Source organism: Ovis canadensis, chromosome 3, assembly GCF_042477335.2.
Source record: "Ovis canadensis isolate MfBH-ARS-UI-01 breed Bighorn chromosome 3, ARS-UI_OviCan_v2, whole genome shotgun sequence".
Lineage (NCBI taxonomy): Eukaryota > Metazoa > Chordata > Mammalia > Artiodactyla > Bovidae > Ovis > Ovis canadensis.
This window is the reverse complement of record NC_091247.1, coordinates 86914902-86942426: the sequence shown is the minus strand read 5'-3', so window position 1 is coordinate 86942426 and position 27525 is coordinate 86914902. Positions and strand designations below refer to the sequence as shown.

Sequence of the window (27525 nt, the reverse complement as noted above, 5' to 3'; positions counted from 1 at the left end):
GCATCCAAGAATTTGTTAGAAATCTAATAAATTATTGGGCTTCACCTCAGACAGACCTACTGAATCAGAAACTGGGGACGGGGCCTTGCAAAGTAATGTTTCAGCAAATCCTCAAGGTGATTCTGATACATAGTGAAGTTTGAGAACCACTGGCTTAAATAACTTCAGCAAACTGTGGACTATGACATGTGAAAATTACATGCAATTCAGATTTCAGTGCTCATAAATAATTTTTTGGAACACAGCATTCTCACAGTTTACCACTTGCCCATGGCGATTTTCATGCTACAATGGCAAAGTTAAGCCACTGCAACTGAGATCACATGGCCAGCAAAACTTAAAATACCAGCATGTACCCTCTGGTCCTTTACAGAACAGGTTTACTGATTAATCAGATGTGCACCTGCATCCTACCCTCCTGGCAATTCTAACACAGAACAACCAGAGTGCTCTGCTTCCAAACCTTGGGTACTACCTAGTCACTGACCAATGATCTTATTTTTTCATTGATGATTAAAGAACGTAAGTGTGAAAACTTATTTCAAATTATCAAAAATTTAGAACACATACCTTCGCATTTCAGTCCCTGGCGTACCAATCCCCAAAGCATCTCACCACAGTAATCACAGAAAGTAGGCGCTTTGTAAGAATGCACATAGAGAGTATGTGGACGAATCTGGAAGTCTTCTACTGTGGCCAAAGCTTTAAAAATAAGAAAAATATTCAAATAAACCCTATACTTGCAGTTGTGATAAGATTAAGAACATCAACCATAGTCATTTACGTCAAAGTATACAGAACCTTTCTTTTTCTGAAACTTTCATCTTTCACCCATAAAAAATTATTTTAAGACTTTAATATCATGGTTTTTGAACTTTATTTTAGGAAGCTGACCAACTTAAAATAATTTGATCTCCAAAAGTATGTATTTTGTCCTCCAAAAGCATTTTCTCGGAGTTAGATTGCAAATAATTGTCATATTTATTTTAGCTAGTTAAAAACTATTTAACTTATAATGTACTGGGAAATAGAACACTAAATTTTAAAAAATTATAAAACTTAACATTAACTTATAGCAATGTTTCTGGGAGAAATGCACTCAGTCCTCATTTAGGATCCCAGGATACACTCTGTCTGCTCTCCACAGTCCCAGTGGATTAGAAAGAGACTCTTTTCCCTTCTGTGAGCAACTCAACAGTAGCAGATGCTTCCATCATCAGACATCCTTTCAACATCACCTTCAAGTCACTAATGGATATCCCCATGGGCTGATGTAGGCTCCAGAGCAAAGAAGGAATGGATATGAGCATGACCACCCGGGAAGACAGGGAGTGAAGCCCCTCTACAATGAAAAGGAAGACAAGGACTGGGATGTGTACAGAATTTGGGGTTGTGGTGGAGAAGATAAACAGTAAGGATCAGAGACTAATAAGGAAAGGTGGTGATCAGAAAGAATCTCAAGACTGCAAAGATGAAACTGGAAGAGTGAAAAGAATGGTGGCAAGATGCTGGACTCTTGGCCTGGCCTTTCTTCCTTTCCTTCGCTCCCATCTCTTCACTTCTTTTTTATCTCCCTCTACATTTCTCCTTCCCTCTTTCCTTTGCTGCCAAACACAAGATCTATAGGCCTAATATACACATTTTTTATTCCTTGACACTTCTCACTAGCTATCGTGCCCACCTGCTGTCAGATGAGGTAAGAAATAGCAGGGGCTAAGGAACAATGGATGGCAAGAACGGGTGAGAGGGGAAAGGAGAGAATAAGAAAATGTCCACGAAGAAAAAGAAGAGAAGGAGCACTGTTTAGGTAACAGAATCAACCAATACTGCAGTTTCCTCTTCCACATTTTCATTATTTCTTTCTTTCTTTTCCTTCTGATTTTCTTTTCCAAATCGTCACAGAAATGGGAAAAAGAAACAGAATTTCAGTGTAATTGTTTAATTTCTTTGAGTCAATAGTGGAACACAGTCCTCTTCCAATTCAACTGATAATTCCCTTAGCTTAGTAACACTTTAAATAATTCAGGGCTTATTTCCCTGGGGGCTTCCCTGGTGACTCAGATGGTAAAGAGCCTGCCTGCAATATGGGAGACCTGGGTTTGATCCCTGGGTTGGGAAGGTGCCCTGGAGAAGGAAATGGCAACCCACTCCAGTGTTCTTGCCTGGAGAATTCCATGGACAGAGGAGCCTGGTGGGCTACGGTCATGGGGTCACAATGAATTGGACACGACTGAACAACTAACACTTTCTTTCTTATTTTCCTATTTTCTTATCTGTGATGTAACCTTCCTGAAAGTAAAAATCATATAATAACCTTATAATAGATGAAAGAAGTAAGCAACTACAGTATTTACAAAGTATAATTAAATATAGCATTTAGTTGACGTTCCCCCACCCAAAAAGGCTCTTTGGGAGGAAAAAAAGGCAACAAAATAAAAGAAACTATTTACTTACCTGAAAGAACAACTTCTACTAGGTCTCCTTCATGTATTTCATCTGCTGAGGTAATGAGCTGCAGAATATTTTCTGAGTTCATATTATGGCGAAAAAGAAGAATTTTGTCATACATGCCAAAGAATCCACACTCTGGAAACTGTAGGAAAACAGTCCTATATCAGTATACTCATTTTGTAAGTAAATGTCTCAATCTTATGAAATAATTTAAAATGTACTTTTGTTGTTGTTCAGTTATCAAGTCGTGTCCAATTCTCTGCAACCCCATGGACTGCAGCATGCCAGGCCTCCCTGTCCCTCATCATCTCCTGGAGACACTATTTGCTAACAATTTTATTAATATCCGGAAAAGATCAACCCTGTGCTTAAGCACCTTGGTTAATTCTCAAGTTCAAAAATATAAAGGAAAGCAATATAAATAATTACTGATATCTTAAAACATTTGTCTCTTAGAAGTACAGAATTTCTTTACTCAGTTATTGATGAAGAATACAATCTTCAACTTAGTGCTATTCTTACAAAGACTGAGAGATGAGCAGTCTTTCCTGTCCTTCAGAACTGAGCTTCCCATCTAGTCAACTACCAGCCATATTGTTGTTGTTCAGTATGGACACATGTAGTTATTTAAATTTAAGCTAATTAAAAATAAATTAAAAGTTGAGTTTTTCAGTCTAGCCATATTCCCTGTGCTCAATCACCATGCTAATCTAGCTTGAGTAATCAACTGTTATTTATGCTTTCCTTTAACTTTTACATCTTGATGGTTTAGTAAGTTTAATATCTTCTTTATGGAGTCAACTCACTGTATCCTCTAAATAAGATATCCTGACCTTCGATGATTTTTCCTTGTTCACATCCAGTTGGTTTTGTAATGAGCAGTTTGATCAGGTAACTAATCAGGTTCTCCTGTTTACTTTGCCCACTGAAAAAGGCCAAGCCAAACTTGTAGCCCACTTTTACATCAATTAAAGATCTTACGGCATATATTTTAGGTGCAGATACCAACCTGGTTCATCTTACTTTATGGCCTTAATTTTCCCATTAAAAATTCTTATATACATCTCTAAAAAGGTCTCAATTCTGGGGGAAAAAGTTTAATTTTTAGGAATTGAAAATAATGACTTAATTAGAAATTTTAAAGTTTACTTGCATTTTAAGAAACCTCAGTTAATAAAGTGTAGAAATATTTAGAATTTTTATAATACTATACCTCTTTTCAATATTTGAGTTATGGATATTTTTAAAACTTCATAACATGCTGTAAACAGATCTAACAGCATGAGAATTTTCCACTGAAAAGAGTTACACAGAATCAAAAATTATTTTCATTAAATTTTAACTTAAAATTTAAATTTACTAAATTTTATTTAATTATTAAATTGGAAAATACCTAACGGAGAGTAAAACTTAGTTGCAACTAAAATACGACCTTAGTTGCAACAATTCTTAAGAATTAATTCTTAAGAATTAATAACGAAAGGATTCCATATTCCATCCTTATAAAATCTCTAACAAAATATTGAATACAACTCATTTTAAAAAGTCACAATTTTTTTTTTTATGTCTTCTAAGTGTACAGTCCTATGGTGTGTAAAGCTAACAGTCAGTCTTTGCCTTCCAGGGGCTTACAATCTAGTAGAAAGAAATAAAACAAATATATAACATGATAAGAGAAGTGCCAAGAATGAAAAAACCCTAGAAGAGGGAATAAAAAAGATAGACTATCCCTTTAAGAGTGCTATTTGAGCAGAATCATAAAAAGAGAAGCAAGATTTCCACAGGCAGAAAGTGAAAACGAAAGGGTCATCACTGAGAAAGTAGGAGGTAAATGACAGAAGGGAAGTGGACTCTGACTACTGGAGAATGAGGTGGCGGTAGGCGGCGGGCAGGGACAGAAAAAAGGCAAAAATGTACACCAGAGCCCCAGACAGACCATACAAACAGAGACACTCAGCATCTGCAGAGCTGGGTTCTCAAGCTTTGCAACCTACAAACTATAGCACCTTAGATAAGCTGCTTAACCTCTCAAAGCTCAGTTTCTTGTATAAGTTAGGAATAGTAAGAGTACAAGCTTTTATTTTTTATGGTGCACCACATGGCATGCAGGATCTTAGTTCCCAGGGATCAGACCTGTGCCTCTTGCAGTGGAAGCATGGAGTCTTAACCACTGGACCTGCAGGGAAGTCCCCAAGAGTACTAGCTTTAAGTACTTCTCGTCAAAATTAAATTATTTGACGACTATAAAACACTCAGCACTGTGATCAAATAAACACTAGTGGTTCACATTATTCTATATCCAAAGTGGGAGAGACAAGGGGTACCAGAGCAAGGCACAAACATGATCAATTTTAAAAGGATAATGCTAACAGCACTGAGTAGCCGGGACTGGAACAGGAAGCGACAGAATAAGCTCCGGAAGAAGGCAGAAGCTACGGTTCAGGAGAGAGGTATCAGGGTCTGGATTATATAGAAGACTGGAAGCAAGACAAGAAACACTTCCCTCTAGAAACTACATTTGGTAAATTATATGGATCACTAATACTGCTTTGACCAAATCAGAACTCCCTACAACTAACCATATCAATGAGAGAAGAAAACATAAAAAATTAATGGCTTAGCAAAATTACAAGTATTAATAATATTTAAGACATACATTGTGTACCAAGCTGGAAAGCCATCAGTGATGGTAAAGAAAAAAGTAACTTTCTGGACTAGCAAATGTTTACATACTATATTCATCTATATGGTTGAGAAATTACACAATTCTCCAAGGGAAAGGAAATGTAATAACAAGTCTGTGAAAAAGAGTTTTGCTATTCATGATTATATAGGTGTGTTTGGTAAGACATTTAGGAATTCTATGAAAACAAGGGTCCTTACAAAATGAAGTAACAGAAACTGGCCTGAAAAAAAGAGACAGAGAGAATATTAAATATTGTCACTGAATATCAGGAAACAGTGTTACCCACCATTAAAAATATTATGAATCTTGAGGCATGAGTATTTCAAAGATAAACACTTAAAAAGTAGAAACAAGGAAATAAACCATAAACACTCACTTAAAAAAAATCTAAACAATTGTAAGGAACAACTCCATAAAATACAAAAAAACTCTGTTAATAAGCTTTGAATATATAGAAGGTTGATGATTGTTTAAAATTCAGAAATTGGTTTTCAAGTAGGAATGAATTTGTAACATCATGTCTCACCTTTGGTCACACACTAGAATCATCTGTAGAGCTTAAAACCACGTCTCCTATTTTCACCCTAAGCATCTTTATCATTGACTTCTTTGGAGCAAGCATGTTTGCCACATAACTTACTGCCCATAAGGCAATTCTGCCATCAAAGATAAAGTAACTGGTTGACAGTTTGGTTTCAAAGTATATTACCATTTCTTCCACTTGGCAACATTATCAATGGCTTTACTAAACTGACAAATGAGTCAGACGCTTTACTGTGTGAGCCACCAGGGAAGTCCTGACAAATGAGGATGATCTGCCCCCAAATGATCTGGTTTCTTATTTTGAAATACACTACACATCAGAGGAGAAAGAGGCTGAGGGCCTTAAAGGTGCAGAACTCATCCCACATTTCCCACAGAATTTTGGAATGTCTACCAACAGACATGTGACAGAAACAACACTGTAGAAGAAAGCTTTCACAACACAATACAAAGCTTGGTTACAAACATGCATCCCAGTATTTGGAAAATGACACCTCTCTTAATGAAGGAAGAAATTTTAGTGAAAAAGAGTAAGTGCAACGCGGAACGAGAAGAAAACTGAAAAAGCAAAAAACCACATACAGTTAACAATGTGTGGGCTAGGAGCGCCGACCCCCACGCAGTCAAAAACCTATGCATAACTTGACAGTTGGCCTCTGAATCTGCAGTTCTGCACCGGCAGATTAAACTGACTGCAATCATGTAGTACTGTAGTATCTGTGAACAAAAAACTTGAATGTGACCAAAATGCCTGTGGCAAAGATATCCACAGCAAAGATGCTTAGGGGAAAGTATCAAGAACATTTAAAACAAAACACACGAACATTATTCCTAGATTTATGGTTAAGCTCTAGGGACTAGGACATGGACACCTGATTTCAAAATTTACTTCTATATTATTCAGTGTATTCAATATTAAATACATATATATACATGCATGCATGTGTGCACGCTAAGTCATTTCAGTTGTGTCTGACTCTTCGTGACCCTACGGATTATAGCCCCCTAGGCTTCTGTGCCCATTGGATTCTCCAGGTAAGAATACTGGAAAGGGTTGCTATGTCCTTCTCCAGGGGATCTTCCTGACCCAGGAATTGAACCCGAGTCTCTTATGTATCCTGCACTGGCATGTGGGTTCTTTACTGCTCAGTTCAGTTCAGTCACTCAGTCGTGTCCAACTCTTTGTGACCCCATGGACTGCAGCACACCCGGCTTCCCTGTCCATCACCAACTCCCGGAGCCTACTCAAACTCATGTCCATTGCATTGGTGATGCCATCCAATCATCTCATCCTCTGTCGTCCCTTTCTCCTCCTGCCTTCAATCTTTCCCAGCATCAGGGTCTTTTCCAATGAGTCAGTTCTTTGCATCAAGTGGCCAAAGTATTGGAGTTTCAGCATCAGTTCTTCCAATGAATATTCAGGACTGATTTCCTTTAGGATGGACTGGTTGGATTTCCTTGCAGTCCACGGGACTCTCAAGAGTCTTTTCCAACACCACAGTTCAAAAGCATCCATTCTTTGGTGTTCAGCTTTCTTTATAGTCTTTACTGCTAGCAACACCTATATATACAGCAATAAAGAATCCACCCAGGAAGCCATACACACACAAACACATATAAACACACACACAAACACATATAAACACACACACATATACATTTATCAGTTCAGTTCAGTTGCTCAGCTTTCTTTATAGTCCAACTCTCACATCCATATATGACCACTGGAAAAACCACAGCCTTGACTAGACAGACCTTTGTTGACAAAGTAACGTATCTGCTTTTTAATATGCTATCTAGGTTGGTCACAGCTTTCCTTCCAAGGAGTAAGCGTCTTAATTTCATGGCTGCAGTCACCATCTGCAATGATTTTGGAGCCCCCCAAAGTAAGGTCAGCTACTGTTTCCCTATCTATTTACCATGAAGTGATGGGACCAGATGCTATGATCTTAAGCTTTCTAATGTTGAGCTTTAAGCCAACTTTTTTACTCTCCTCTTTCACTTTCATCAAGAGGGACTTTAGTTCTTCTTCACTTTCTGCCGTAAGGGTGGCGTCATCTGCATATCCAAGGTTACTGACAATTCTCCAAGCAATCTTGATGCCAGCTTGTGCTTCATCCAGCCCAGTGTTTCTCATGATGTACTCTGCATAGAAGTTAACTAAGCAGGGTGACAATATACAGCCTTGACATACTCCTTTTCCTATTTGGAACCAGTCTGTTGTTCCATGTCCAGTTCTAACTGTTGCTTCCTGACCTGCATACAGACTTCTCAAGAGGCAGGTCAGGTGCTCTGGTATTCCCATCTCTTTTAGAATTTTCCACAGTTTATTGTGATCCGCATAGTCAGGTGGCTCAGACAGTAAAGCGTCCACCTGCAGTGCGGGAGACCTGGGTTCGATTCCTGGGTTGGGAAGATCCCCTGGAGAAGGCAATGGCAATCCACTCCAGCACTCTTGCCTGGAAAATCCCATGGATGGAGGAGCCTGATAGGCTACAGTCCATGGGGTCGCAAATAGTCGGACACAACTGAACGACTTCACTTTCACTTTCTTTCACTTTCACAAAGTCAAAGGCTTCGGCATAGTCAATAAAGCAGAAATAGATGTTTCTCTGGAACTCTCTTGCTTTTTTGATGATCCAGTGGATGTTGGCAATTTGATCTCTGGTTCCTCTGCCTTTTCTAAAACCAGTTTGAACATCTGGAATTTCACGGTTCACGTATTGCTGAAGCCTGGCTTGGAGAATTTTGAGCATTGCTTTACTAGCACAAAATGAGTGCAATTGTGCAGTAGTTTGAGCATTCTTTGGCATTGCCTTTCTTTGGGATTGGAACGAAAACTGACCTTTTCCAGTCCTGTGGCCACTGCTGAATTTTCCAAATTTGTTGGTATATTGACTGCAGCACTTTCACAGCATATACATAGATGTATAGAGACATACATATACTTTTTTAAAAAATGGACGACTGCAGCACTTTCACAGCATATACATAGATGTATAGAGACATACATATACTTTTTAAAAAAATGGACGACTGCAGCACTTTCACAGCATATACATAGATGTATAGAGACATACGTATACTTTTTTAAAAAATGGACTTTAAATAGTTTGACACAGAAAAATTAAGACAATAGCAGAGTGAGTTTCCCTATACCTATACCCATATACCAGATTCCCCTATTACTGACATTTTCACGGGTAAATTTCTTACACTTAATGAACTAATATTGATACATTATCATTAACTAAAGTCCACAGTTCATTCAGATTTCCCTAGTTTTTACCCAATGTCTTTTTCTTATCCCAGGTTCCTGTTTAGGATACCATACTTCCCTCAATTGTCAGATCTTCTTAGGCCCTTTTTGGCTGTGCCAGTTCCTTAGACTTTGCGGAGTTTTGAAGACCTTGACTGTTTTGAGGAGAACTGTTCAGGGATTTTCTCAGATGCCTTATTGTCAGAATTTTTCTCATTATTAGACTGGAGTTAGATCTTGGTAAAGAAGACGTCAGAGGTAAAGTGCCATACTCATCCTATCATATCAAGTGTACCTACCACCAACACGACCAACTACTGTTGACGCAGGCCTTGATGACCTGACTGGGCCGTGTCTGTCAGGTCTCTCCCCTGGAAAGCTATTCCCCGCTCCCACTGATAACAGACTCTTTGGAAGTAAGTTACTATGAACAGCCTACACTTTACACTTGTTAAGGAATGACAAGTTACTTTCCCTGTCTGTAGGGCCCTAAATGGGAAATCTTAAAAAAGAAGGGCTAGCTTTGCGGTTTAGAGCTAAGATGGCGCCTGGCGGAAGAGATGAGGGCGCAGCGAAAGTTGTTTGTCAAAACTTTTGATTGGCTCTCTTGATTTCCGTGCACACATGATCACCATAGACTCCTGTTACAATGAAGGCACATGACGATTTGACCTTTAACGTGATTGGTGCAACTATGGCATACTATGATTTGACCTTTAACGTGATTGGTGCAACTATGGAAAGTCCCTCGCAAAACCCCCTTGCTTGCCTATATAAACCAAGAGTTTGTGGCAATAAAGTGGAAATGCTTAGACGGAACCCCTGTCTGATTGTCTCTCGCTCCCTGAGGGGCTGGGTTGGCGGACAGCAGGCTCACCTCTCCTCGGGACCCCTCGGCTTTGCTGAGAGAAGTTCCACTGCCTCTCTCTTTCTGCGGAGCGCCCCCTGCACCTGTCCTTCAAGGCAGAGAAGCTATATAAATTATTCAGAATTCTTCTATAGAGGAGATTTTTCTATTCCCTACCATTTACTTATTCATCCAAATGTATTATATGTATCTCTCAGTTAGGATAATTATATACTTTGGGATATAATATATATTCTTTTAAAATACATTTCTTATTTCTTAGTATGAAATTTATTTAGATGGCTCAAAATTTTTACAAGAGTGGAGTGCAAAACCTAAGCTTCAGTTGCCCAGTGATCTCCGCCATAGTCAACAACACCGCCAATTTTCTCAATATCCTTCTGAACATATTTTATACAGATAGTAGACATGGATATATTTTTTCCTCATTTTACACAAATGGTGGCAAAATATATAAGATAATATATATAATAAGATATATATAAGATAAAATATAATATATAAGATATAATATATAATGTAAATTATATAATATATAATATAATATATAATTATATAATATATATTTAATATATAAATATATAATTTATATAATTATAATATATAATTATAATATATAAAATATAATATATAATATATAAGACAATATATATAATAAGAACACTTATAAAAAGTGTTCTGTACATTTTTTTCACTTTGCAACATATTTTAGAGATCACTTAATAACAGTACACAAAAATGTTTTTCTTTTTTTTTTTTTTAACAGCTGCACAGTTTTATTTTACCGATTCCCTACTGATGGGATATGGGTTGAGGAGCAAAACTAAAGCTAAATAGTCTTGAGTTCACTTACAAAGTTGGCCAAGTTACTAAACCTCAGCTTCTCTATTTGTAAAACAATACCTACCTTGTAAGGTTATTATGATAATTAAGTAAGTGCATATATGTAAAGAGCTTAAGAGAACTCCTGATGTTTTGAATGTCATATGAATTGAAGCTACTGTTCCCAATCTTTATTACAAACAATACACAGTATATAATCTTCTATATACATTTTCCCCCCATCTTTTGAATATATGAGTAGGATGATTTCCTAGAAGTAGATTTGCCATGTCAAAGAACAGACACATGTAACATTTTTTCGACAGTCCCCAAATGCTCTTTACAGAGGCTATACCAATTATACTTCAAAAAGTAACATATTAAGAATGCATGTTTTTTCCTTCATTTCTTTTTCTGTGGCTGTTCATTATGGTTTGTCTCAAGGCATTTTTAAATTTCCTCTTTGACTGCATCATAGATCTGTTGTTTTTTAAGCAGCATGTCGTTTAGTTTACATGCAATTGTTGAGATGGAGTGTGCAGGTGGAGAGACTCTTCCTCCAGTCTTATAAAGCCACGAATCCTCCTGGATTAGAATCTCACCCTGAACATCTTCTTTAACCCTAAGTACCTCCTAAATTTCCTATTTCCAAATATAATTACAGTGAGGGTTACGGTTTCAACAGATGAATTGCAAAGAGGAGCACAATTCAGTCCATAACAAGTATACCATCAAACTTGTTGATTTTAGGTTAAAAAAATGTATTTCAATGTAGTTTTAATTATAAGAAGCAAAGTTGAGCATTTTTCATATGCTTAAGAGATAGCTATATTTTCTGTAAAGTGGCTATTCATTTTTGCCTGTTTCATGGATCCATAATCTTTACAACTTCAAATCCAACCATCCCTCAGAATGTTTCTCATTGTGTGGGACATCCTTAATAAGACCCAAACAATAGACCAAAAAGCACAAACAAAATCCCTGTATATTTAGTAGTATATATGTTGAATTTCTCAATATAGTATGATGCCAATAAAATACCCTATACAGAAAAAGGGAGCTTTTCCAAGAAAATGGCTTGTTTTTCTCAGCCAGGCTCCAGTATAATAAAGAAAAAAGGATAAATTTCCCCTTTCAATAGTATCATTTTTAAGAGGAAGAAATATTCTAGCAAACTAATGAAAATTATTGATTACATTGTGAATTTCCATTTTCAGTGGACTCCTTTCTATTACTCATTCCAGAATACAAGTCTTACCTAATAAAATGGTAGAATTCTTTCTAAGCATTCTTTTCTCACAAGGGGGCGGGGTGTGTGTGGGAGCTACTTGTGACAAAGACCAAGATTAGAAAAGGAGGAGAGGTGGTAATAAGCTTAGTGTGAAAGTAAGTCAAAGTGAAAATCACTCAGTCGTGTCCAAGTCTTTGCAACCCCATGGACTATGTAGTCCATGGAATTCTCCAGGCCAGAATACTGGATTGGGTAGCTTTTCCCTTCTCCAGGGGCTCTTTGAACACTGGAGGCGGATTCTTTACCAGCTGAGCCACAGGGAAGCCCATCAGTAACTGTCCTCTAGAAAAGCAGTTCTTAGCTGGGGTGATTTTGCCCTCAAGAAGATCTGGGGCATATCTTGAGTGTCTCAAAAATGTCTTGAGACACTTTCGGTTGTTACAACTTGTGGTATTGGTACCTGGTGGGTACAGGCCAGGGATGCTACCAAACATCCCACAATAAGCACTCCACAAAGCAAATTCTCTGGCCCAAAATGTCGACAGTGCTGAAGCTGAGAAATGCTGCTCTGGGGAATAAAGGAGTCAAGAAAATAGAGGGACTGGAATATGTGGAAGGAAGCTGACAACCTTCTGAAATCTAGACATGCTTTTATTTCCTTCCCTTGCCCACTTCAGCCTTTATTAAAAGAAGAAAGAGGAAATGAGAAAAACATCAAAAGAATTAGCAGGGTAGAAGCAAAAGGCCTTTATTTTGGCCTCTTTCCAAATCCCCATTCCCCCTTTTCTGGATTTGCTTTCTACAACTGTGCCAATGACTTCTCTTGACTGTGCAAAATAAATTCTGTTCTCAGTTCATGTGGGAAAGTAACAGAATTTCATCACAAAGTTATCAAATTCTCACCCCTTATGCACTCACTTTGCCCACTTTAGATTCATCTGTCTTTGTTTCTGCATTAAAGATGGCTTCAGGAATAAAAAACAGATCATCTTATCTTTCTATAACTATCTCGTGAAAGTCATTTTCTATGTTATTAACTTATACTTGTCTTAAGTAAAAAGTTTTAGTACTTGCAAATAAAATTCCTTCAAGTCACACTATATATTTTGGGAGTTATTTAATGTGAATAGTTTAAAGTTTGTATCATTAAAATTCTGTCAATAAAATGTTAGATGAAGGCTTCCTTGGCATCTCAGTGGCAAAGAATCTGCCTGTCAAAGCAGGAGATGCAGGTTCGATCCCTGATCCGGGAAGATCCCACATGCCATGGGAAACCAAACCCATGCACCAACAACTTCTGAGCTTGAGCTGCAACTACTGAAGGCTGCGTGACAAGAGCCTGTGCTTTGCAACAAGAGACCACTGCAACGAGAAGCTCCCGCACCACAACTAAAGATTAGCCCCTGCTATCCCCAATTAGAGAAAAGCCCTCACAGTAACGAAGACCCAACACAGCCAAAAATAAGCAAATAAAACTTGAAAAAACAAACAAACAAAAAAACCTGCCACTGTTTTCTATAACATTTCTGTGAACATTGTTTTAAAAAAAAATGTTGGATGAGGTAAGTTTTCAAGTTTCTATTTGGTCAAACACAATTTTTACACATTAACATAACAGCTTCAGAATTTAACATTACCTTAACATATAATTTATCACTATATACTTTAAAAAGGAATATGAGTTTTAGTCTAATGGCAATGGGAAACCACTGGAGAATTTTAATGTACATTAAAAACATTTTTTAAAATGAAGCATAATGAATAAAGTACACGAATGTTAATTAGAAGATAGATAACTCTACACTCTCATGCCACGTAAACACCACCCAGGTCAAGATTAATAGAACATTTCTAGCATCACAGGTTTTCTCATATTCACTTAATTTGAAAAGCTGAAATACTAAAGTCATTTGATGCCAAGTAAATCTTCACAGTAAGTCTTTCTAATAATAAACCAGATGATAATAAATAAGCTCCAAGAGGGCAAGGGCATTCTCTTTGCAATGTTCCCTACTGAATGCCCAGCACCTAGAACTTAGTATCTAACAGGCACTTACCGAAAAAGACTGTTGACTGCTGAGCAAAGCTAAACTAATTTAACACTAAAATATTTCCCAGAAATAAATATAATTATTACTTTAACATCACTTTTTAGGAAACAATTTTATTGAAGAGAAGAATTTCAAGGAGTCAGTTCCCAAACACAGATAGAAGACACTAAAGTCTAGATGAGTCAACGAGAAAATTATTCAATGTGGACTCTGAATTTCATCATCAATCTCTAATAGAATGTTCCCAATATGGGATGCTAGACGAGCTGCTTCATTTAATACCACTTCTCTTTGACATAAACCAGAACGATGTTTTTTTCATTTTTTCTTTGTTTTTCAATTAGTTCTGATTATCTTTAATTCAAACTTTCTGGATCTTTCTATTCTAGCCAAGGTCTTAACCTGAATATCCAGCAAAATTAAAACAAAACAAAACAACCTTCTTCCAGTTTGAGCCTCCAGATTAGTCAGTGGTTGTCTGACAGACACTGTTTTGCCAAGATAAAAAAACGCTGGGATAGGGTAAAGAGTAGGATGTCACCTAGCCATTGAACACAGCTGTAGTGAAAAGAATAGAGAGAGAGAAAAAAAGAGAATAACAAGTGGTTTCTAGAACACAAAAGACACAGCTGGGGTTTTCGCTCTACTCTGGCAGGACCTGAAAATTACACCATGTCTGCAGAGACAATGTATTCAGTCAAAGGACAGACCAAAATCCTCCTAAATCAGGATACATAAACAAAGAGCCTTCAGGTCTTGTGTCATGTAAATGGTCAAAACTAAAAACAAATGTTTTAAATCAGTTAAAAGGAGACAGTCAGTTTTAGTTAGAATCATTTCAATTTCAGTAAACACCATTATAGCTTAAAATGATTTACTGTCTGCCAATTTCCTCTCTTACTCCAATTACATCTACTATCTTCATTCAATAAATTAACACAATAGCAATGGCATTATAATAGTATTTCTAAGCCTCTTGGCAATATGAAAGTTGGAAACTAGCATTCACTGAGTGTAATAGTTGCTAAACATCAAGCATTATATTATGCAAAGCACTTGATCTCTAATTTCCTCAGAATTCCTAAAACAAGTAACCCCAGTCCTCTAATAAGATGAACATTTTGTCTCCATTTTTAATAGTCTTTCATATGCTAAATACTAAAAATCAAAGGTTAGGAATAAAACTAAGTTACTGTCATGGGTATAGCATGAATACTATACACGCTTTGGCATTAACTAAAATTTTAATAACACTATAGAATCAATGATCTTTCCAGATTTAAAGAGATTTTAAAACCATGAATGTTACTATTTGGAGGGTACTAATCATGTGTCTGGCGTGCTGTGATTCATGGGGTCGCAAAGAGTCGGACACAACTGAGTGACTGAACTGAACTGAATCATGCTTCAGATGATGTAGTAAAGGCTTTACACTATTTACATTTTAAAAGGGAGGTGAGTATGATGACCCTTGCATTAGATCAGGTTCAAAAGTCAAGTGACGAAAGAAAGGGTCTATAACCACAAAACACAAAAAAGCTGCAGAATCAAAATCTTCACTTGCATCTGTCCCTTTGATTTGAAAACAGTTTCCTCTTTCTTAGATTATTAAATCTTTTAAAAACACATGCAAATAACAAAAAATAATAGAAGAGATTTTAAGCACTAATGTAATTTTGACACGGGGAATCCATGCATAAATACTCTGTTTCAATGGGCAAGGCCTGCTCCCTCAGTTGTGATTTTCTCATTTGCAATCTGACTCTCTGGTAGTGGCCTCCTGGCAGAGATCTGATCAGCCAATTTCTGCTTGGCTCAATCCTAGTTCTACCTACTGCTCAGCTCCGTCTGCCTTCTCCTGATTGCCAGTCCTACCAGTTCTTTGCATTTCGTCAGTATTAAGAACACTCCCTTTAGCGTATAAACTCACAGAAGGCACAGATACTGTGAGTTGTTAAGTTTGCTTTATAAACCAACATGAAGATACAGATATCTAACACAGGGAGGTTAAAAACTTACTTTCTTCGTTTAACTGTATCCATACTCATAATGGAAACTGTGTAGTATTTTTAAACACATTGAAGGCAAACTATAAATCCTCCTTTAAAGCTCTCAAGCTACAATTCACATCTAGAAGACATTCATATTTACTAATTTACTAAGACCCTACAATAGTACTAACAGAAGTTTTTGATTTCTCCCAACTTCATAGATTTTATTTCTATAGACTTTAACTCCACATTTTTCAACTTCAGCACTACTGGCATTCTGGACCAGACAATTCTTTGTTGAAGGGATGGGTGGAGCAGCTCTCCCAAGCACTGTAGCAGCATCCCTTCCCGCTACCCACTAGATACCAGCAGCATTTCCTTTCCCCTATCTGTGACAACAAAAACAAAACACTTCCAGATGTTACCCAATGTTCCTGGGGTGGGGGGGGGGTGTCAACCCACTTGAGAACCACTGGCTTAATTTAATTGTATACATTAAAATTAGGTACTGGGGCTGTAGTATTTGCCAATAAAGTAGTCCCAGTCTACATTCTTGGCCATCCCTGGTGTCTCAGTGATAAAGAATCTGTCTGCAATGCAGAAGACTGGGGCTCAATTCCTGGGTCAGGAACATCTCCTGGAGGAGGGCATGGAGACCCACTCTAGTATTCTTGCCTAGAAAATCCCGTGGACACGAGAGCCTGGTGGGCTGCAGTCCACAGGGGCGCAAAGAGTAGGACACGACCGAAGTGACTAAGCAGCAGCAGCAGCAAGCTACGTTCTCACAAGGAATATGAAGTTCACTGGTGTTCTCAAAGTGAAAACCTTTGAGAATTTCAAGTACTCTAGGAGAACCTGTCCTTTTACACAATCCCAGAAAAGACAGAGGTCCAGAAACTAAATATCTGAGCACCTAAACTAGTGACAGCAGGTTGGGCAAAACTAAGGCACTGATGCATGAAACAGTACAAACAAGAACACTGGTGTGTATTCACTCACTCCTTTCTCTCCGTGGCTCTAACAACTAGATGCTGTTTCATCACGGAAATAATTAGCACTAAAGATTATTTGCAGTATCATGTTTTTAGCAGTAAATGCAGGTACAATATGTCTTTTTAACAAATGTCTACTGAGTATAAGGTGTCTGGGGAGACAGAGGAATAAGACAGAACCAACCTCAATGTGTAAGTGTTGGAAGCATTTCAAATTTTCAAAAAAAGGAAGCTAACTTTTTGGCCAAAGCTAAAGACAACAACAACAACAAAAGACACCCCACCCACTCCACCCTCAGGATGTGTCATGAAATTGGAGTGAATTCAAAGAGTGACCACTTTTGGTCACATCCAAGTTTTAAGCAGAACTCAATTATGAATGATTTGCTTGTTAAAGACATACATTCTTCGGGGGAAAAAAATCTGTGTACATGTTTTATACTACCTGTGTTAGTTAGAAGTTGATCTGGTTTTTAACTTTTGCTTAGAATCATTGATTGCTCTCTGTTCCTATGAGGTTTTACCATATCTCACCTCTAATGGAAATACCAATTTCACTTTCCCCCTAACTGAACACATAATACATAACATTTATTTAGTACTACTATATTGAACATTTCCCACATGCTTGTTTAATCGAATATCTTTGTGAGATACATTTTTTTATCAACTGACCAAATATTTAGAGATCAGTGTTTCTCTTACTAATATGCAAGCTCTTTATAGAATAAAGATATAAATCTTATATAATATTTGGTGTAGTATCTCCCTGATCTTACTTTTTTATTATTCTTACATCTGCAAATATTACAATTTGGAATATTTAAATCTGCAAACTATTCTTTTCCTTTGTTTCTTTTTACTGTTCTGAAAGTAAGATATCTACTCATAAGTTTGATAAATACTCAACTCCACTTTATTCTAATTTTCCTTTGATTTGAATTCTCATCAGTTCAGTTCAGTCACTCAGTTGTGTCCGACTCTTTGCGACCCCCATGGACTGCAGCAGGCCAGGCCTCCCTGTCCATCACCAACTCCCAGAGTTTACCCAAACTCATGTCCATTGAGTTGGTGATGCCAGCTAACCATCTCTTCCTCTGACGCCCCCTTCTCCTCCTGCCTTCAATCTTTTCCAGGATCAGGGTCTTTTCAAATGAGCCAGTTCTTCGCATCAGGTGACCAAAGTATTGGAGTTTCAGCTTCAACATCAGTTCTTCCAATTAACACCCAGGGCTGATCTCCTTTAGGATGGACTGGTTGGATCTCCTTGCAGTCCAAGGGACTCTCAAGAGTCTTCTCCAACACCACAGTTCAAAAGCATCAATTCTTTGGTGCTCAGCTCTCTTTACTGTCCAACTCTCACATCCATACATGACCACTGGAAAAACTATAGCCTTGACTAGACGAAGCTTTGTTGGCAAAGCAATGTCTCTGCTTTTTAATATGCTATCTAGGTTGGTCACAGCTTTCCTTCCAAGGAGTAAGCATCTTTTAATTTCATGGCTGCAGTCACCATCTGCGGTAATTCTGGAGCCCCAAAAAATAAAGTCAGCCACTGTTTCCCCATCTATTTGCCATGAAGTGATGGGACCAGATGCCATGATCTTTGTTTTCTGAATATTGAGCTTTAAGCCAACTTTTTCACTCTCCTCTTTCACTTTTCATCAAGAGGCTTTTTAGCTCCTCTTCACTTTCTGCCATAAGGGTAGTGTCATCTGCATATCTTGAGGTTATTGATATTTCTCTTGACAATCTTGATTCCAGCTTGTGCTTCTTCCAGCCCAGTGTTTCTCATGATGTCCTCTGCATATAAGTTAAATAAGCAGGGTGACAATGTACACCCTTGACGTACTCCTTTTCCTATTTGGAACCAGTCTGTTGTTTCATTCTAGTTCTAACTGTTGCTTCCTGACCTGCATACAGATTTCTCAAGAGGCAAATCAGGTGGTCTGGTATTTCCATCTCTTTTAGAATTTTCCAGTTTATTGTGATCCACACAGTCAAAGGCTTTGGCATAGTCAATAAAGCAGAGACAGTCTTTTTCTGGAACTCTCTTGCTTTTTCAGTGATCCAATGGATGTTGGCAATTTGATCTCTAAAGGTTCCTAACCTTTAATTCATGTAAAATTTATCTTGGTGTCAAGTATTAAGCGGAGGTCTATGTTAATGCCCCTTCAACTGCTTAGTGAGTTTTCTAAATTCAAATTTCTGAAAAATGATTCCCTTTATTCCTCTCCTCCTTTGGCATGTAGTTAAAGCGTACCACGGATCTATTACTGTGTTTAGTAGTGTCTGGTTTCAGTTTTCCACTTCCCTTTCTCTCTTATTTTTCAGATTTTTAACAAGGCTTTTGACTACTTTTTCTCCCTAATGAACTTTAGAAAAACATTATCAGAGTAGAAAGAATCCCAATAAATTTCTTTTCCCCAATAAAATTCTGAGTGGAAAAAATAATTTAATTTGGGTAGTACAAATTATATACTATTAGTCTTTCTTTTTCAGGAATATAATAATACATTTATTTCACAAAGCCTTTTTCTTAAGCATTACACAAAAATGTTAAATTTTATTTTTACTTATATTCATTTATTTCTTAAGATAAGTATCAATAAATACTTTCAATCACTTTTTCCCTAACGGAAATGGTCATGTACTCTTGGTTAGTTTTACGTCCCTCTTGTAATATCAAAAGATCTAACATAGTTTCAATGAGCTCTCCTCTCCCTATATCTTTAAAGTTGCTCTTTCTGGCAGTTCAGTCTTTGGGAATGTTCATACAATACAGGAAGATCTGAATTCCACTGTATTAACTATAGCAGCCTATAACGGTATAGAAACCCAGAAAAGCACATTTGCTCACTTACTGCTCAACAACAGTAAATAACTAGTTAAATCAGTTGAACTCAAAATTATGACCCTGAAGTCACATCTGTAATCACATTAATCTAAAGAAACTTATTCCCTGAGGAATACAATATACGACAATATTCTAAGACAAACGTCACAGGTTTTCAGGAACTAAAAGACTGCACATGAAACTCACACATAGAGCCCAAGAACAGAAGATTAAATAAACCACAGACATGATAACATCATTAATCTCCAACTTTCTGCATCAGTAAAAAGGAGCATTAGTGGACCTAATAGAAAACTTCAAATAATTTACCCATAGTGATCAAGGAAGCAATCCGTTGTCTTATACAAAGTAGAAAATAGATTATGACACAAATGTATATTCCATAAAGCACAAAACCAAAAGTTAACATACACTTAACTGGCAGGTGCTTCCAGTGATTTCTGGATCACAGCTGATTTCTTATAAACCCTCAAATGAGAAAGGATCCCAAAGTACAAGGTGGTTAAAGTTCTGTTTAGTTACATTTGGAAGCCACTAAGATCAGACTAATATGCAATATTATTGTTGAGCTAATATTTACTGTGTGATTACTATGTGCTGGGCTAAGCATTTTATAAATATAATCATTTAATATACATGTACACACACACAAACAAAACCATGGAATGAGTACTATTTTAAACCTCATTTTCCAGATAAGAAACCAAACTTGCACTAGTAAGTGGTAGAGACAAACCCAAATTTGACTCCCAAACTCATGTTTAACTACCAAACTATACTGTTTCATATGGATTCTTTACTTATTCAGTTAAGAGACATCTGTTGAGCACCTGCTGTGGACATGATGTTTGACCTCATAGAGACGGCATTTTTATGGTGGATAGTTTCCAAGTAAAAGAACAATTACAATCAATATGATGAAAGTTAAAATATAGCTTGTGCAGGATACCAGATCTAACCCAGGCAGAGGAGGTCAGAAAAAGACTTCCTGGAGGTGTAAGCAGAGGATATGGCAGGGGAAGGGTGTTCCAAGGAAAAGAGCAGCAGGCACAAAGCCCTAGTAATAAGACAGAAGATGGCAGATTGGAGCTTAGGAAGTAATCTGGACTAGTGACATGCCTTTGGAAACCATAAGCATTTTCTCTAAGTATTCTTGCAATAATACCTTACATAAATAATCACATATTTCTGTTACCGGCTCACTGCCAGCAACCAGAAATGTTTGTTGAGTTAGTTGCAGGAAAGTGAAGAGAAAAGAAATTACCATGAATTCTTGAATAACCAGGTCTAGTGCATATAAAATTTAGAACATACTAGGAAGCAGAAGCACAGAGCTTTATTCATTTGACTGGGGAAAAAAAAAAAACACAAAAAAACCTTCACATGTGCACAAATAAGACAGGTTTCTGTTCTTCGCTGACTGCTAAAGGATGTTAAAAGGCATCCTGCTGTATTCATGCTACAAGCTAGCAAAGTAGTCTTGGGGCACTGTACCAGCAGCTGAAGTTTAGTTCCACAGATGAAGGACTACAGTTGGTGATAACAAAAGTAAACAGTAGGGTTGAAAACACTGTCACAACTCCCCAACGAGATGACAGTTCTCCCTTTGAGTCATGTACCATTTTGTACCTTTATTTCAGGACTTAGCGTCATCTAGCCTACATAACAGTAATTTGACATTCACTCACCTTCTCTTTGTCTAGAGCATAAATCACTAGGGGCAAGGAATTTATCCTTTATCTTGATAAGCTCCACAGTACCGGGCACGGTGATTGAACAGTTTAAGTGTACCACAAATGTCTACTCCACTGCATGAAGTAGTAACAGATAACGGCACTGAGAAAAGGGATAACTGGGTTATACTATCCAGCTCTCTGTAATCGGACAAGCCAAAGAAATGAAATCACCAGCATTTTTTTAATATAAGATTTTGAACTGCCATATTAACCTATAATTAGATGTAGACCTTACTGAATTTTTCTTTAAATTGGAAGATAATTGTTTTCCAATGTTGTATTTGTTTCTGCCCTACCGAATCTTTGAATTACCAGATGTCTTAAAAATATATTATTACCAGTATGTAGAAAACAATGTTATCAAGCTCATACAACAAATTACACAATTTTAAATACTTAGAAAAAATATCTTCAGATTATTACTTATCTGGCCATTTAGAAAAAATATTTTCAGATTATTACTTATCTGGCCATTTATGCTTGTCAATTTCCATTAAAGTAGAGGTTCATGATTTGGGCTGCTCATGAGAACCACAAACAGAGCCACAGATGGAGCTCTTATGCAAACTCTGCACCCCCAGGAAGTATGACTTCACTGGTCTAGGAAAGGGTCTGTTAAGCTCCCTGGTTATTCTCAAGCACAGTTAAGGTTGAAAACCACTGTTACAAACTAAGTCATATTTAAGTTGCACAGAAGCACCCAACCACATGGAGCTTGTAAATACTTTTAAAATGTTGACATTAAAAAAAAAATTTGCTCATTAGGAAATGTTCACTGAAGGGTAATTAAAAAATTTTCCAGTGTACCTGCTTAAAAGTATTGGATAAGATTTTGTAAGAAAAAGACACAAACACTGAAGTAAAGTCTTCACTGGTCAAAGTACATGTAACCAATTGAAAAACTTATCAAAAATGACTGAATCATGGAAAACTCTGACAAGGAGCTTGGTTCACACTCCAATCTACTTTCACAGTAGGCTGGGATTGAAAACAGTTTTAAAAATGTACTAGTTCAGGTGTGGTCATAGCACAACCTGGAGACAATTCAAATATAGCTTTCTTACTGCACTAAATGGGCTTCCCAGGGACTCAGTAGTCAAGACTCCACCTTTCAACACAGGAGATGCCAGTTCAATCCCTGGGTGAGGAAGAAGGAAATGGCAACCCATGCCTGGGTTCTTGCCTGGAGAATTCCATGGACAGAAGGAGCCTGGCAGGCTACAATCCATGGGGTCACAGACAGTCAGATACAACTTAGCGACTAACCGACAACAACTGCACTACATGTTTCAAATGAAAGTCTGGATTAGACAGAAAGAAGATGAGGAGGAAAGCAAACAAGTGTGAAAGTGTGATAGAAATAATACAGGAAAAGACTAAGAAGGTTCAATGAATACAAAATTCTCAAAAGTTGAAGAAATTATATTCTCAAGACCAAACTTAAATTCCAGCAACAAAACAAAAAGAAAACCACAATAAGGCACATGATATTCAAATCGCTGAAAACCAAGAGAAAAATCTAAATGAAGACAGATAAAAAGGAATGTTGCATACAATTCAGATCCAACATAAAGTAATAAAGAGCACCGCAAGTGTTAAACTGCAAGTGTTAAGCAGGTGAGTGGATAAATATAAAAATCATTTTTCTCAGTTCTAACTTTCTAAAAACCTAATTTACTGTTAAAAGCAAGAAGAATAACAACTTACTGAGAGATCTATAACAAAGGTCAATCCTCATTATTTGCAGATTCTGCATCTGTGGATGTGCCTACTTGCTAAAATTTACTTGAAACCTCAAAATCAATACGCTCTGTGCTTTATCAGTCATTTGCAGACATGCAGAAAAGGTGAAAAATCTGTCACCCTGCATATTTCCAATTGAAACCGAACAAAGCGATGCTTTGGCCTTCTTGTTTCAGCTCTCATAGTGTAAAATGCATGTCCTTTTCATGGTCTATTTAGTGCCACGTGTTCTGGATTTGGGGGCTTTTTGATGGTGACTTCTCTGCTTAAAATGGCCCCCAAGCATAGTCCTGATGTGCTGTCTACTGTTCCTAAATGCAAGAAGGCTATAATGCACCTTATGGAGAAAACGTGTGTTAGATAAGCTCCATTCATGCATGAGTGACAGGGCTTCTGTACATGAGGTCAATATTAATGAATCAACAATATATACATTAAATAAGGTATTCTGAAGCAGAAACATATACAAAACAAGGTCATGTATTTCCTGGTTGACAAAAATGTATCCTGAATGCTCACAGGGACGTAGCCCTGTGTTCTCCCTAGAAGCAATGGTGCACTATTCACTAATACAGTGTCTGAGATCATGTGATGAATACCACAAGTAATGAGAATCAACTGCATGCAGTAATAGAGTATGTGACAACAAGAGCACAAATGACGACAGCAAATAGAAATAGACTATTCCAAGGAATGCATTACGCTACACAGAGTGGGAGGATATTGTTTAAAGACAGTTGATAAGATAATGATAAAGCAACACTTGGCAAATATTTTCTATACAAGGCCAGAGAGTAATTATTTTAGGTTTGGTGGCCCATACAGTCTCTGTTACAGCTACTTAAGGCCACTGTTGTTCATGAAAAGCAGCCACAGGCAAGATACAAATGAACAAGCATGCTATGTTCCCATAAACTCTATTCGTAAAAGAAGATAATGGGGCAGATTTGGCCCAAAGATGTAGTTTGCTGACCGTTGCACTAGAGCAATTGCTAAAAGGAATTTTAGGAGTATAATAAAACAACAGTTTAAAACAAAATGGAATTACATAACATACTCAATTTAAAAGAAGGCGGGAAAAAGAGAAAATGATTCAAGACCTAAAGAGAAAAAACAATATATTTAAATTCATCTATACTAAAACTTGTGTTAAACACAAGGTCTAAACACTTGAAAAGCAGAAATTGACAGAGTAAATTTAAAAAGCATGACCCAACCACATGTACTCTACAAAAAGCCCACATTACATATGAAGAGAGGTTAAAAACAAAAACATGTGAAAAGATACCACAATGCAAATACTAAACAACAAAAAAGCAGGAATGGTTATATTAATACCGAAATTGACTTCAGAATAAGATATATAACCAAACATAAAGAAGAAAAGTTATACTAAAAAAGAGATCAACATATCAAAGGATGTAAAAATCTCAAATGTGCTTCCAAATAACAGAGCTTCAAAAAATATGAAGTAAAAATTGATTAAAACTGAAAGGAAAAAAAAACTGCAAGGAGAGACAAACAAAACTAAAATTATAGCTGGGAGATTTTAATACTACTTTCTTAGTACATTACAGAATAAAAAGAAACCCGTTAAGATATAGAAAACAACATCAACCACTTGACCTGTTATAGAAAACTCCACTATACAAAAGCAGAATACATGTTTTGAAAAACTGCAAATATAACACCCAGAATATACCGAAGGACACAGTCCTACACCATAAAACAAATCTCAATAAATATACAGGTTGAAATCATACAAAGAATACTCTTGAGCCAAAACTGAAATAAAGCTAGAAATCAATACAACAGAAAAATATCTGAAAAACCTCCAAATTCTTCCAAATTAAACAATCAATGGACCAAAGAAGATATCATAAGAGAAATCAGGCAGTTAACTGAATAAAATAAAAATATATCAAAGTCTGTGATACACAGCTACAGTAGTGGTTGGAGGGAAACTTATACCACTAGATTTACAGCACTTAAAGGGAAAAAGACTAAGCTTCTACCTTAAAAAACAGAAAAAATAAAGCAAGTTGAACCCCAAAGGAGGTAGAAAAAAGGGGGGAGAAAGACAATAATAGAGAAAAATCATTAAAACCAAGAACTACTTCACTGAAAACAAAGTTGATAAAACCTGTAGCCAGAAAGAACAAGGACTGAGGAGGGGAATAAACACAGAAATTATAAATATTAGGAATGAAAATGATACCATTACTAGAAATCCTACAGATTTTAAAGGATAATGGGAGAACATAATGGATTTGGTAACTTGCATGAAATGAAAAATTTCCTCTAAAGACACAAATTACCAAGGTTCACTCAGAAAGAAGTAGACACTTGAATAGCTCTATGTGCACTGAAGAATAGAAATTGAGTTTAAAACCTCCTCATAAAGAATATTCCAGGCCCAGGTGGCTTCACTGGTGAGCTCTATCAAACACTTACTTCAGAAAGTAATATCAATTTTACACAAATTTCTTCAGAATACCGAAGAGGGAGGGAAATAATTCCAAAATCATTTTGTGAGACCAATAATACCCTGTTAACAAAACCACACAAAGATAATAGAAGAAAAAATGACAGGTAAATCTTAAGAAAATATAGGTAAACTGAATCAAACAAAGTATAAAAAGGAAAATATATGGTGACCAAGAGAATTTGTTCCACAGATGCAAGGTTGGTTCAACATTTCCAAGTAAGTCAATGTAACTCATCATATCAACAGAGAAAAATACATAGATAGAGAAAAAGTATTTAATAAATTTCACAATCATGTGAGATAAAAGTTTTAGCCAACTAGGAACAGGAACTTCCTCAACCTGATGAAGAACATCTAAAAAACTTTATTTCACACCTAATGATAAAAGACTGAATGCTTTCCTTTTAATATTGGGAACACAGCACAAACGTCCTCTCATCACTTTTATTCCATATTGTACTATACAAGTTTAGCCTCCAGTGCAAACCAAGAAATGAAACATTGGAAGACGAGACATAAAACTGCATTTGCAAAAGACAAGATCATCTGTGTAGAGAACCCTAAAGAAACTTTAAAAGTTACTAGAACTAGTTTAGCAAGACTGCAGGACAGTGTGATGTACAAAAAACAATTATATTTCTAATGCTAAAATGAAAAATCAGAAATTAGAAAATTTTAAAACCTCATTTAAAACTGCATCAGAAACATGAAACACAGGTAACAAATGATGTACACAATTCTGGTGGGCTTTTTGATATAAACCACAAAGCTGATTTTAACATTTATATGAAAATGCAAAGGGTGTCAATTGGGCTAAACAGTTTTGAAAAAAAAAAAAGAACAAAGTTGGAGGACTTCACACACCTGACATCATAGCTTCATAAAACCAGAGAATTCAAGATAATGTGGAATTAGTTTAAGGATATCCCTGGGGTTGGGAAGATCCCCCAGGGAAGGAAATGGCAACTCACTCCAGTATTCTTGCCAGGAGAATCCCATGGACAGTGGAGCCTGGCAGCTACAGTCCATGGGATCATAAGAGTTGGACATACTGAAGCAACTTAGGCTAGACGCAGTTTAAGGATACACACGTAAGTTGACAAAACAAAACAGTATGACTGTGTCCTTATAAAAGGGAGAAGTTTGTAGACACAGTCAGATACTTATAAATAGAAAACGAAGTGAAGACACAGAGAGAACATGATACACAAGCCTTGGCTTCCCTGGTGGCTCAGCTGGTAAAGAATCTGCATGCAATGTGGGAGACCTGGGCTCCATCCCTGGGATGGGAAGATCCCCTGGAGAAGGGAAAGGCTACCCACTCCAGTATTTTGGCCTGGAGAATTCTGCAGTCCATGGCAAAGAGTCTTTCACTTTCACCAGAAGCTGGGAGGGGGCATGGAACAGATTCTTGCTCAGTCCTCAGAAGGAACCAACTCTACTGATCCTCTGATTACAGATGTCCAGCCTCAAGAACTGTCAGAAAATAAACTTCTGTTGTTTAAATTATGTAGCTGTGGTACTTTCATACAGCAGCTCCATGAAACGAATAGATAACAGCGATAAAAAGAGCTAAAATTAGGGCTTCCTTGGTGGCTCAGTGGTAAAGAGTCTACCTGCCAATGCAGGAAACATGGGATCAATCCCTGGTCCGGGAAGATCCCACATGCCACACAGCAGCTAAGTCTGTGTGCCCTAACTACTGAGCATGTGCACGAGAGCTCCGCGACAAGAGAAGCCACCTCAACAAGAAGCTCATGCACTGCAAGTAGCCTCCGCTCGCCGCAACCGGAGAAAAATGCCCACA

At 37.1% G+C, this 27525-nt stretch overlaps 1 protein-coding gene across 2 annotated transcripts in view; it reads right to left on the bottom strand.

Annotated features, from left to right (window-relative positions):
• Positions 1-27525, bottom strand: part of PRKD3 (protein kinase D3) — an 86186-nt gene that overhangs the window by 42745 nt on the left and 15916 nt on the right. For both annotated transcript variants that reach the window (XM_069583537.1, XM_069583538.1), the window contains exons 3-4: positions 2455-2593; positions 571-702 (exon numbers count right to left, since the gene is read on the bottom strand). In XM_069583537.1, coding sequence (XP_069439638.1) covers positions 571-702; positions 2455-2593 — 271 coding nt within the window. The remainder of the gene's footprint in view (positions 1-570; positions 703-2454; positions 2594-27525) is intronic.